This window comes from Onychomys torridus, chromosome 4 (assembly GCF_903995425.1).
Source record: "Onychomys torridus chromosome 4, mOncTor1.1, whole genome shotgun sequence".
Classification (NCBI taxonomy): domain Eukaryota; kingdom Metazoa; phylum Chordata; class Mammalia; order Rodentia; family Cricetidae; genus Onychomys; species Onychomys torridus.
The window spans coordinates 128,070,175-128,083,186 of record NC_050446.1 but is presented as its reverse complement, the minus strand read 5'-3'; the positions used below and the strand labels follow the sequence as shown (position 1 = coordinate 128,083,186).

The 13,012-nt window shown below is 46.1% G+C and overlaps 1 protein-coding gene across 2 annotated transcripts in view; it reads right to left on the bottom strand.

The window, feature by feature from the left end:
* The window catches only part of Tshz2 (teashirt zinc finger homeobox 2), a 450,165-nt gene extending 437,855 nt beyond the window's left edge, over positions 1-12,310 (bottom strand). For both annotated transcript variants that reach the window (XM_036183635.1, XM_036183636.1), the window contains exon 1: positions 12,007-12,310. In XM_036183635.1, coding sequence (XP_036039528.1) covers positions 12,007-12,046 — 40 coding nt within the window. In that variant the 5' untranslated portion in view covers positions 12,047-12,310. The remainder of the gene's footprint in view (positions 1-12,006) is intronic.
* Between the last annotated feature and the right edge of the window lie 702 nt (positions 12,311-13,012).

Here is a 13,012-nt window from a genome sequence, read left to right as displayed (position 1 = left end):
GGTCCAAGTCACCAAAAGCTTTTGACCCAATTGATGATGCAGGGGGGCTTCTTGGTGCTCAGCCTGTTGCTCATCCTGGTGCTCAGTGAACAGCAAGGCAGGTAGAATGACTTAGGGGTTTCATAGCTAGCCTTTTTCTCTTCTCCTGTACCCTCCAAGGGCTGCATCTCAGGAGGGACTTGGGCTCCTCAATGAAGCTCTGTAGTCTGTCTGCCCCACCACCTATCTCTTCCTCTTGTTCCCAGAAAGCTCCTGGCCCTGGACTTAGTGCTTTGCCTGACACCATTTCCCCCATCCAGGTTCATTTCTCCAATCCAGCCCGTGTCAGGTGTCAGGGGCACTTTCGTGTGGAGAGTCATTTCCTGACATTGTATTAGAAATGGCTCAGCCTGCCCTCATCACATTCAACTCCCTCACCTTCTCTTCACTTTCTCCACTGAAAACTCCACTGTTCCACATCATAGGGTAGGTGGCCCACTTAATCCCTTAACATCCTGACACCACACATAAGCTCCAAGAAGCCAGGCCCCTTGCCAGTTTGCTTTGAAGTTCCAGAACTTTCCACAGTAGCTAATACAGAGCAGTCATAGTTGCTAAGTAAGGTCTAAGGCAGGAAGCAAACACCTCTCCGTGTTCTTCAAGCTGAGGGTCTCGTTGCCTTTAGATAGGCTCAGAGACCTTCCTTCTCCTCTCACACACTTGGAGGAGACAATCAGAAAGGGAAGACCAGGAAACAGCCTGTAGCCTTCCTGCCCCCTAGCTTAACAACTTCTAAACATTGCAGAGCTGGACCCTGGGGGGAGGGGTGGTGGTGGTAAGTAACAGCTCCCTGGTGGAGGATGGGCAAGGCTGACAGGTCCTAGGGAGCTGGGAGTGTCTGGGGCTGGCCCAGCAAGGCACCCAGAGAGCAGGTGTGTAGATGCTGCACCTCAGGGGTCAGGAGTGAGGCTCCTCCACCCCATACCTGCCAATCACCTGTCTTCCACACTCTATCCCTGATCCAGCCTAACTAGGGGTCTAGAAATCTCCACATGAGCAAGCACCCTTACCATACAGTTATTCAGTGTTCACGCCCAGGGCCACTCCGGCTTCTCCACAATGGGCAGGAGGAGCTAGGGCAAGTAAAATACATGTTTATTATAAAAAGCAGTTGCCCGTCATTAACACTTCCAAAATTGATATACTAACAAGTTACAGCTGGGGCAGAGGTCAACGTTGCGCACCGCTAAAGTGCGTACGGCTTTCCGTAATTCAGTCCCTTTGTTCTTCAGTCCTATTTAGTTAGTGCCCAATTCAGCTGCCTGGATTTCTCCCAGAATTCCTACAAAAGGAGAAAGGGAGGGAGGAAAAGGAGGAAGAAAGAGGAAAGAAAGAAAGTTCGGGGAAGAGGGAGAAGTAAAAGAAGAGGAGAAAGAGGAAGAGAGGAACCCGGGCAAACATGAAAGGAAGTAGAGAAGAAGAGGGTGAGAAAGAGAAGGAGGAGGGAAAGGGTGGAGAAGAGGGGAAGGGAAGGAGGAGGGTCTATTTACCCAGGAAGATCTGTAAGCCCTGGACCTTCACCAAAAGAGTTACCTGTACCATCTCACTTAACAGTCCCCACTAATATGTGAAGTGAACGATATTTTTGTCTTCATTTGACAGAAGAAGCTGACGTGCAGCCTGGTGACAGAGCTTGCTTTCAAGCACACGGTTGGCTGGGCCTGGCACAGGACACCATCTTTGGTTGCCCTGAACAGCTAGCTTCCAACAGCCTCACCAATGCAATGGCTTGACACCCCCACCCCAAGGCCTCTATCCATAAAGGCCATAAAAGACAGGCATGTGTATTTTTTCCCAGCAGCTCTTGCCACCCTAAGTACTATTCTTTTGGAGGCCACTGATACCTGGAAGGTGACTTCACCAACACTGTGATACACACAGCCCAGTCTCATCACCTCCCTTCTCTGCTTGCAGCCTCCAACAGAATCCTGTCTCTCCTACAATCAAACCCGGAAGGCCACCTGTGACTTGCTACCAAATCAGCTGACTCTCCTGTCTCGTTTCCTGTCAGTCTCCCTCATCCTTACCAGGTAGACACCATGGCCTCCTACAAATTATATTCTTTATACATACATGCATGTCCATTGCCTAAGGCCCATGGCACTTCTTCTGCCTGGGATGAATTTAAATCCCCACTCAGGACCCAGCTATTCGACATCATATTAGATATTCATCGGTGCGTTCCCTCCCTGATTTCACTCTCAACAATATCTGTGTGAGGACAGGGTACTTTCTGTCCCAAATATTTTACCTTCTGCCACTGTTAGCACTGAGAGTAACACATAGCACTGGGTGTGTCATCATTATTTGCTAAGTACAGGAGGAGTGCATGTGTGCAGGATTACACACTGGAAAGAACGCTGAGACCCTCTGCATGCGTGACACTGGTTGACCTGGAGATGCTATTTGCAGACCACTAAAGACAGGCTTTTCTGGCAGTGCTCTTGACTGCTGCTTCCCCATGGGTAACCATCACCACAGGTGTAGGGGGCATGAGGAGGAGCCAAACATCCATTTCTGATGCGTCACTATGGCCAGTCTAGTCAAGCTTCCACAGTAGATGAACTGCAGAGGCCTCAGAGGCACAGGGAGCTGGCTTTCCACTCCAGATTAGCCATGGCTTGATCTAGGTCCTGTAGGTTCCAGTCAGGGAACAGGGACTGTCATGAGTTCTGGTCCGTGGGGATTTGTAAGAAATGAGACTTTGCTCATGTTCTCTCTACAAGACATCACTTGGCCTCCCACAGGCATGCCAGTCTAATTCCTAATGGCATAACTTCACTTTCACCACACAGATAGCACAGCAGAACACTTTTCTGCAGGGAAATGACTTTTTCGTGAAAAATGATTTTCTCCTTTGGAAATGTATTTGTATGCTCTCCAATCCCCCTGAACTGGAGCAGGAATCTCCAGGGATAGGAAAGATCTTACTCACCCCCTGGGTTCCAGATGCTAGAAATAGGTCTGGTGCATAGTAGGAATTCAAAAGTCAGCTGCTGTCTAAGGAAATGGAGGATGATGCATGAAACATTTTGAACAGCACCTGGGATACTGCACTCACAAGGGGGTAGATGACGTCACTCCCGTAGTCCCAGTTGAGCCCATAACAAACATTATTCCTCCTGAAATTTTTCCTTTTGAACTGGTGCTGAGTTCTAAGTGGACCAGTTTGAGTGAGTGTGCCTCAGGATGAGATATACCCAGCTACTGAAGTCCTGTTTTTCCTTTTAAATTATTTGTTATGAGTCTGTGTAGGGGTGTGTGACGCGAGTGCAGGTGCCCTCAGGAAGCAGAGGTGTCTATCCTCCAGGAGTGGGGTTCCAGGCAGCTGTGAGCAACCTGGAAGCCAACTCTGGTACTTGCCAAGGGCAGTGAGTGCTCTTAACCCCTGAGCTATCTCTTTAGGCTCCAATCTTCCATTTTTAAGAGTCAAAAAGCACCCACATCTCAGGGCTGGAGACAAGGTCCCACATTTACCAGAACACACTGCTCTTGCAGAGGACCCGAACTTTCATTCCCAGCACCCACACTGGGTGACTTACAACTGCTTCTAACTCCAGCTCCAGGGAATGTGACACCCTCTTCTGGCCTCCTCTGACACCAGCATTCCCTTGTGTGCACACCTATACTCTCCCTTACAGACGTATGCACATAACTAAAAATAAAATCCTTTAAAAATACCCATGTCTAATTTCTTTTGATCCCTAAGATCCTTGAGCCTCTGATAATCAGGGAATGTCTTCTCTTCTTCCTTCTGGCATAATGTGACCTGGCCTGACTATGTAGAGTGATGAGACTATATTTCCTCAAATCCATTTGTTTCCAGTAGTTTCTGAGCACTTTCTCAGCCCGTGTTTATATAATACTCTCAACAAATTTGGGACATAAGCAACTATATGATTGTTCCATTTTATAGATTAGCAAGTAGAGGCAGAAATGAGAGCTGCCTGCTAAGTTAATCCCACCCACAAGAAACAGACCCGGAGATCCGAGCATGGATCGACACAGCAAAAAGCAACTTCCAGAACCCAGTCACCTCCTTCTTCTCTACCACTCCATCCAGATTTGAAAATCAACTCTCAAGAGGAACATGAGAGGATGCGCAAGGCGACGTACCCAACTTTCTAATAAAGGAAAATAGCCAGAGGCAACGCCAATGTAAAACACATGGTGAGCCTTTATTCTGCCATTTCCCCTCTACCAAGTGGCAATGCAAGCAGAATAGATTTAACTCTTCTCTAAGGCATTGTCTTAGCCCAACAGCTATTCATATCTCCCTGGAGGGGAAGCAGGAAGACTCCTAAACACACAGAAAATTCCAAAGATCTGATAAATTGAAGTGATTTAAAGTAAGCTGCACGCAGTTTATACAGAAATATTTATCTGCTGTAGCTCTTGCTTACTGAAGTCGTTTATTCCCTGTGGACAACCTTGACCCTCTGTCTCATTTGTGTGTCTCCCATGTCACCAGATTTCGTGGAGTCTTTCATGATACAGTACAGCACTGGGGGAAGCTTCTTGGAAATTCACTAGAAACAGATCGGCAGCTGCCAAGGCTCCCCTCTCTTTCTTAAATCTCCTCCTGCCTTCCCTAACTATTTTCCCTAGAAACAATAACTGCTTTCTCTCACCTTAATAGCGAAACTGTATAATCTCCATAGAAATGGCTTCGATGTGGCTGAAGGGGCTCTTGGGTGGTTTGGGGGATTTGCTCTATTCTGAAAGCACTTTACTATTTAGCTCGCTGGTCTTCATCTTTGTACTAACGGAAATAGCAGGGTGTTTTCCTTTCATTTGTGTGTATGTGTTTCTGGTTTCTAAGCCCACCCTAGTGTCTGGTAGCTTCATGGAGACACAGGGCCGTCCCTGTAGCTGAAATGGACACTGTGGCCTCTTATTTATATCAGTCTTTGCAGATAGATATAGGAGAGGTAGAAACCTGCTTAAAAAGCCTTCCCGCTTCAGAGCTCGTCATTTGCAAAGAGAGGCATCGGCACCCTGCTCTGACGTCCCCTTACAGTCCACTGAAGTTTTCCACCTCAAACCTGGAGCTAGCTAGCTTTTACAGCTTCTCCGTGGCTGCGTTTGGTTTGCATGTCCACATTTGGTTATCTGAAAGGGGATGTGCACTTGGATATCCTGATGTCTTTGTACATCCATAGAGGAGTAAAAAGTCCTAGACACTGTTCCTGGTTGGGAGAGTCGGTATGGGGACACTGAATTTGGTTGGTTTTTTTTTTTTGGGGGGGGTTGTTGTTCTGTTTTGTTTTTTAAATGAGACATGTGGAAAGAGAACTCTTATTCACAAGCAGAATTCAAAGCAAATGCTTTCAAATCTGATCCAGGTAATTTTTTTTCCCCTGTGTAATTTCTCTGAGCTCATTAGTACTAAAACTTCTGCATTGTGTATTTTCTTGTTACTCAGCAAAGAAAAACAGAACCGATATATTTCACTAATAGGCTTAGTAAGCCAGGCCTCTTGCATTTTTATTTCTAAAATTTCAAATAATTTTAGGAACGACTTTGGCACCTTGGGATATTTCAGAATACTCAGGGACCCCCCCTCCCTCCCCATATAGAGAGTGTGGAAGATTGAGAGCACCAACAACTGGAAATTCCAAACAGCCATGTTAATGATTTTCAGAGATGTCTGCAGTATTTAGTCCTCTCAGCCACGGAGTTCGCTTTGGAAACAAATGTGTCAGTGGCTCCCACCTGCAGCTCAGCATTCTCTCTCCTGTGTGTCTGGTAAGGGTCCGTCCTTCAGACAAATGAGGGGTGGGGACAGAGCTGCATGCTAAAGGTGACTCTAATGAATGTTCAACTTCGAGGCAAGACCTGTGTGTGCACAAGGGTGCTGTCTGATTTGCTTCCAGAGCCCAGCAGTGGGCTGTTGGGCTCTGAAGTCTCTCATTTTCATCAACATTTCCTAATGGCTTGGTGGGTGAACTCTGAGATCCATTTTCAATGCTGTGCCTGCACCTGCACTCAAGAAACTCTCCAAGAGTCAAAAGTCAAAGGCGGAGGTTGGAGGGTGAGAAAGTAAAATTCTAAGTCTAGAAACAACAATGCTCTATGAAATAATCTTGTCAGTATACAGTGCATTGGTTTTTTCTCTTAATGCAATATCCTGATCATCAAGCTAGCACTCCTAAGGGGGGTGATTTTTTAAATGTGGGTAGAATGACTAAGGCCCTCCAGAGCTTGCCAAAGTTCACCCCAAAACCTCTAACTTTAAACAGAATGTGTGAAATGTAAAATAGTGGCTTTTTCCCAGTTGTTACAAATTACTGAAAAAACAGCTCCACCATCCTCTCCCAGTGTCAGCAGAGGCTAAGGTGGAATTTGAACTCTGATTAAAGACAGTAGAATAAAACGAATCCCATTTTCATCTCAACATTCAAAATTTAAAATAAATCCTACCCAAAGAAATAAAAATACAGCCGTGTTCTCAACCTGAGAAGCAATATATTTATTTGTGTGCCAAGCATCTTTTAATACCACTGTGATATTTTTTTCCAAAAAGTCATTCAATTTGATTGTAATTACATACGTAATGAAAAAGCACGGCTTTGGGGAAGTGAAGCAAGACACTCTCTGCTAGTTTAATGTATTTCCAACTGATTTTGCATCCAGTGAAAATGACACTCTGTGTATGCCTGGTCTTACTACAGAAATTTGGGAGGTGAGTCTTTTTTTTCCTAGGGAACCTGGATGGATGCAAGTGCTACCTCCATGGCTAGAGTCCTCCCAAATTATCACTAAGTGCATGGACGATCCTCACACATGGAGAGGAAGCTGCACTTCGGATATTTACCTTGCACCAGCTGACTGCAGACCCAGTGCAAACAGGAACAGAGCCCATGTTGTTTTCTTTGATGATTTTCCTAAGCTCACTTGCAGGAGTGGGCAGAGCAGCTTCATCACCAAGGCCTTCAATAATGCCAACTCCAGTCTCTCTCTAAGACCTGTTCAGCAAAGAGCTTCATTCCCAAGTCTTAGGAAGACAACTAAACCAACCCAGACAGACTTAGGCATTGTCCAGCTGGAAAGTGTGCACCCCCCCAAATACGCTCCCTAATGGGAAGTCAGCAGGGGTGAGAAGAGGCCTGCCCCACTACTGGAGAAAGTGAGAACCATCAAGATGCTTGGGGGCCAAATCTGAAGATGCCTGGGAGGTATTGATGGAATGTGAAGTTTCCCCAAATGCAGCAAGAAGAACTGAGTTGCTTGGGAGCAATAAGAAACACAAATTGGAGGAGGAAGAACAGTAGAGTATTTCTGAGAAACGTTTTTACCCTCTCCAACCATAGCCTCAAGCACCTAACCTCCCACCCCCACCCCAAGCAAGCCTCAGTGATTTCACTATTGAAAGTTTCCCAGCGGTCTCTCCTTTCCTTTCTGCCCCGGAGTCCTGCCACTTGCAATCTTCAGGGTAGGGTTAATATATTATGTCCTGATATGGCAGATTAAAAATGAAATCAATAAATGCCTAAAACAAATGCACTTTTGAAATGTCCTATTCAATCTGGGTCTTTAAGGGTGAGCTGAGAGGTAGGAGAAGGGGAGCAGGAGGGACTGGAGAAAGGAACACATAAAGAATCAATTCCAACTCCAAACACGTAAAGGGCAAAGGCATTCCTAGGCACCTGACCTCTCTAGTATGAGATCTGCTTTAAATAACAAGAATAGCTAAGAGTTCCTGTTGCTGAAGCCCTGTGAGCTGGTGTGCGTGTGTGTGTGTGTGTGTGTGTGTGTGTGTGTGTGTGTGTGTGTCCTTGTCTTAAAACCATACCATGTTTAAGATGTGAACTTGCTTTTCTGAAGAATGTTTAAGCAAAGAGAGAAAATCAGGGTCAGGGACATTTCAGGTCTCTTTTCTCTCCTGTCTCTCCCTGCTTGTCAATAAATGAAAGGCAAACCTCACTTACAGCCACTGGCTCCTGCTACTATGCGGTAGGAAGTTGAAATTTCTGGAACTTCACCTGTCAATTCAGAGACAGCACTATCCAGAAGTAAAAAGAGAGACCTCTCAGGCCATTCCCACTCCTCTGAAGCACAGTGCTCAGAACTGCCCCTGCTAAATGTGTTCCCCATGGAAATAACTTGTGCTATTAAGGTACAAATTGCAACTTGTAAGTAATGATTGCTAATAGTCTAATGTTTACTGCTACACAAGGACACCCATGAAAACAAAATCTGCATTATTCATCTCTGCACTCAATAAACAAAGTAAATTGAGGGAGTTGCTCTCTGATGCCAGACTCCCCCCACAAAAAAACCCCAAAAACAAACAAACAAAAAACTGGATCATCAGAAGCTACCATTAGCCTGCAAGAAAGAAGCACAGAATGGCTTGGGGTGAGCAGAGGCAGGGAGATATAACTTATGGGCATGTTACATATTCACAGAGACATGATTACACAAGATTCCATACATCATTGCAACTGGCAGACATTACTATAAAAATAATAGTATAGAGTGCTGAAATAAAATCTCTACTATGCGTGTGTGCGGACCACGTGGGCAAGCTTGTTAGAAAAGAAACGCTTGAGAAGGAGTCTACAATTAAAAACCCCCAAGCACTCTGCATCCCATAAAGTGCAAACACATCAAGACAGTTTCTTTCTGTGCCGCTTTTCTGCCATCGCCTTTTTATCTTCCCTGAAAATGAACAAGGGAGAAAGATGCCAAGGCAGATTCCTGAGGATTCAGGTAAAAGCAGATGCATTTTAACGGTGAACTAGACATATCATTAGGAGGGTGAGCCGAGCACACCCACACATACATACATGATACTGGGTGCTAAAGCTGCTTTGCAAACTTTCTCCTGGCCTCAAGTCCCAGCACCGTGGAAGAGCAAAGCTTCAGAAAGTGAGAACCAATAATATTTGTGAGAGAAATCTTCTCTCTTAGCCGTTTACTTCAAGAGAATTGCCTTCCTCATATATCCCCCGATACACACACTGAAGTGGGAAGAATCTAAGAAATAAAGATGAACATTCTCTATCACTTAGCATACCACCCTGTGGGCTCTATATAGGTACCTGCTTTAGTAGGAAGTTCAGCCACCGATTTCTTGAAATATCACCCTTAAACTGAATCATAGAAAAACATTTAACAGCCTGGAAGAGTTATTTGGAGAAAGAAAGAGTTCCAGGAGAGCTTCGGCCCTGATTCACTCCCAGGCTTTTTCTATCTTCTATTATTCATTAATCAAACGCGGAATCAAGCTTTCAACATCAGTCCACAGGAGTAATCACTTACAGTTGTGCATTGTACTTAATTTTAAGCAGTGATAAAAGTTAGCATAGCCAAAGCCGGAGAGGCACTTTCCCCCTTCCCTGCATGGTAACTGGCTGGAGGGCCTCAGCTAACTTTGTTTCGCTCATCCTAAAACAGAGTGGGGCTTTGGTGAGCTCGGATGAACGGAAGAAACATTGCAGGGAAAACAACCCACCTTATTAATATGTGAAAAATAAATACTGTGAAGCAGGGGAACTCACTGTGTATGAAATGAATTACCCCCTCTCAGCTCGTAAAGGATTTCTGCTTCTTCCAGGGAACATCATGAGAATCATGGGGACACACTTGCAAAGACACTAAGAATCCAATCGGCCAGAAAACTGGAAAGTACAGTCATAAGTTTCTACACACACACACACAGACACACACACACACACACACACACACACACACACACACACACAACTACTACTACTACTACTACTACAATAAAAAAAGTAGCTAGCAACAATAGACACTGGCATAATGCAAGAATCTAATTTAAATAATGTGATAGAGCAGCGTCATTTCCTGCACACCTGGATCGTCATTGATCAGTGGGTAATTATAATTAAAGGAGAGCAATTCTGAGCAAGGCACTTTTTGTAATGAGCTTGTGAAAGGAGACATGTCCAGTCATTCTGGTAATTTAAATTACTGCCTAGTTGTTGATGGCCTTTACTGGAACTACAAGGAAGGGAAGGAAAAAAAATCCAACACAGTAGTTTTCAGGGCAGTATCGTTCTAGCTGGACTATAGCCCAGGGCTCTCTTTCAGGACAACAAACAATAAGGTTGTTATCTCTGATAATCCAGCTACACTTGAACTTATGTTTCCAGCATTAGATGCAGCAGGCTGACTCCTCCGAAGTCTCGAAGGCCGTCACACACACTCACATGACCAGAGGGCAAAGCAATGGATGTTCAAAAATAAAATTAAATTAAATAAGAGAGCTATTGTTTTCAAAAGAGGCAGCCAGAATTGAGAAAAGAACACCCCCTTCCTAGACAAGTTGCAAATGTATATGTTGCTAAGGCTATTTTCATTATTTTGCTCTTATAAAAACAATTGAAAATGCATGAATGGAAGCTTTATAGCAACTCAAAGCAACCTACACATGGCTACAGAAGCGATTCTGCACTCAAGAGGGAAGGGAACAGTGGACATTCTGAAGCATATGCATTGTTCTTTGGGCTGGAAGCAGGCAGTGATGAAGGATTATGAACTGGGTAGCCAGCATGTTCAGACACACACATATCCATTTTCCCCAGATTCCTAACTCAGTTCAGACCTCTTCTCATGGTGACTTTGCAAAGTTTACTCAAGTGTCCTGGGAACTTCTCCCCATGTTTGACTCAAGTTGGAACAGAATAAAATGTACTGGTGGGTCGCTTGATCAGTCTTACCCATGCTGAGCAAAGTAGGAGAGGAAAGTAGGCAAGAGGTGGGGGCACAGACAAAACTTAAGCTTTTTGCTAAAGCCCTGATCAACTAAAGGACACAAAGAAATAAACAAAACAAAACAAAACAAAACAAAACAAAAAACCGCCCACATTAAAAGCCAACAAGATAATGATTGTGCATGTCTCTCTCTGAATATAGAGGGCAAAGCTTGCGTCACTGGCACTCCGAGTTACCATGGTGAGTGATTTATTGATATATATCAGAATGAATAGATCAAAGGCAGGGAGATGACAGGTGATCAATCAAATGTCAAATCAAAACTAGCAATCGAGTGGAAAGCTGATTTTTCAGTGGGTGGGTCTGGAAGGAGAAAAATGAACTTTCCTCTTACAATACCGAGAAACAAAACCCCAGCATACTATTAAGAGAGCAATTAAGCAACCCAAAGGGGGAAAAAAACCCTCTGAAGATCTGAAGCAGGGATCTATTAACCTGTTCAGATCTTTAGGGTAAGGGTCCCTGCAAGAAAGAATTCCACAGGACAGCTCCTATGATGGCAATCTGGAGGAAAAGTTTCCAGTGTTCTCTCTGGCAAAGAAAATCCAAAGCTGTTTAAATTTCTATGGGGTGCCACCCCCCCCCTTTGAAAAAAGGAGAAGGGTGATTAGATCTCTATAAACAGTGAATCCTTTCAGAAAATACATTCAAAGCTTCACTCATTTCCGGGGGTGCCTTTTGCACCTTGGCGACCAAAGCTACACCCTCATGGCTCACTGCCCCCAAGCCAGCCGGCATGCAGCACTGGGCTTGGACTTGCTTCACACTTGCTAGCCCTGAGCCCCAGCAACTGGAGACTCTGTCCCTGAAGGCCAGAAGCTGCCAGCACTGACCTCTCAGAGGGATGAGAAGTGGTCGTGGGGTCTCTGCCTTCCTTGCACCCCAAATCACAATCCAACTTTGGCTCCAGAGGCAAGAAGCCAGACTGGAAGAAAAAGTTAGGGGTGGGGTAGAGGGTGGAGGGAGGAAAAGTTGAAGCGAGGAAGGTTTGGTGGGACAGCTTCCCTGCCACCATCCAGAAGGAGCATGGAGAGGGGAGGATTGGGGAGATCAGGATGGGGTGTTGAAGAGGGTACCCACAAGCTAACCCTCTTGAAAGCGCCAGGGGGTGGCGTCCCCGCCAGCCCCGGGCCAGGAGGGCGGGTGAGCCGCTGTGCGCAGGGCTAGCCGCTGTGCGCCGCCGGGCTCTGGGCCGGGCACCCGAGCGGAGCCATCTCTTACCTGCAGCCCGCTTGGGTGCCTGCTGTTTCCTCCTTGGCATCTCTCTACTCAGCTCCAGTCTCACTTCTGGCGCCCCAGCCCCGAGCCGCGCGCGGGGGCCGCAGTCTCGCTCGTCTTTCTGTGGCTCCTAGGACGTCACTCGGCCTCTGTCCCCCTGACGATCCCCTTGCCAGCGCTCCAGCGCGGGGCCAGAGACCCCCTCTCTGGGTGGCAGACAGGCGGTTTGTGCCTGCTGCTCGCAAGTGGAGGATGGTTCTGCCTTGTTTGTTTGTTTGGGTTTTTTCCCCTCTCTCTTTTTGTTTTTGCTTTTGGATTTTTTTTCTCTTTTTTTGGTTTTGCTTTTTGCTGTTTTTTTTTTTTTTTGGTGACTGGTGAGACACTTGATTTCTTTATTAAACATCCAAGACGGGGTTCAGATGGCAGGGACGAGGGGCGCACACGCGCCACGCGCACACTGGCGCGTAAAGATAAGGGGGGAAACAATCCTGGGAAGACAGTGGATTTCTTCTTTTTCTTCTTCTTCCTTCTATTTCCCTCCTCCTCCTCTTCCTCGTCTTCCTCCACCTCCTCCTTCTCCTCCTCCTTCTCCTCCTCTTCCTCCTCCTCTTCCTCTTCTTCCTCCTCCTCCTCGTCCCTGATCTTGATGGCGGATTCGCGCTGGGGAGAGATCACTCACTGTAGGTTTGTCGCTGCTGTCAGATCCCAGTCTGTGAGTGATATGCGAGAGGACAGGAGCGGGTTTGGGAAAGACAGAAAATCTGGAATTCACTCACACACACACACACACACACACACACACACACACGCGCGCGCACACACACACACACACTCGAGCACTCTTGCTTACACACACACACACACACACACATACGCGCGGGCACACACACACACACACGCTCTCTCGCTCTCTCTCACACACAGGCACACACACACACACACACACACACACACACACACACACACACACACACACACAAGACAGGGCCAGGCGATGCCAGCAAACATC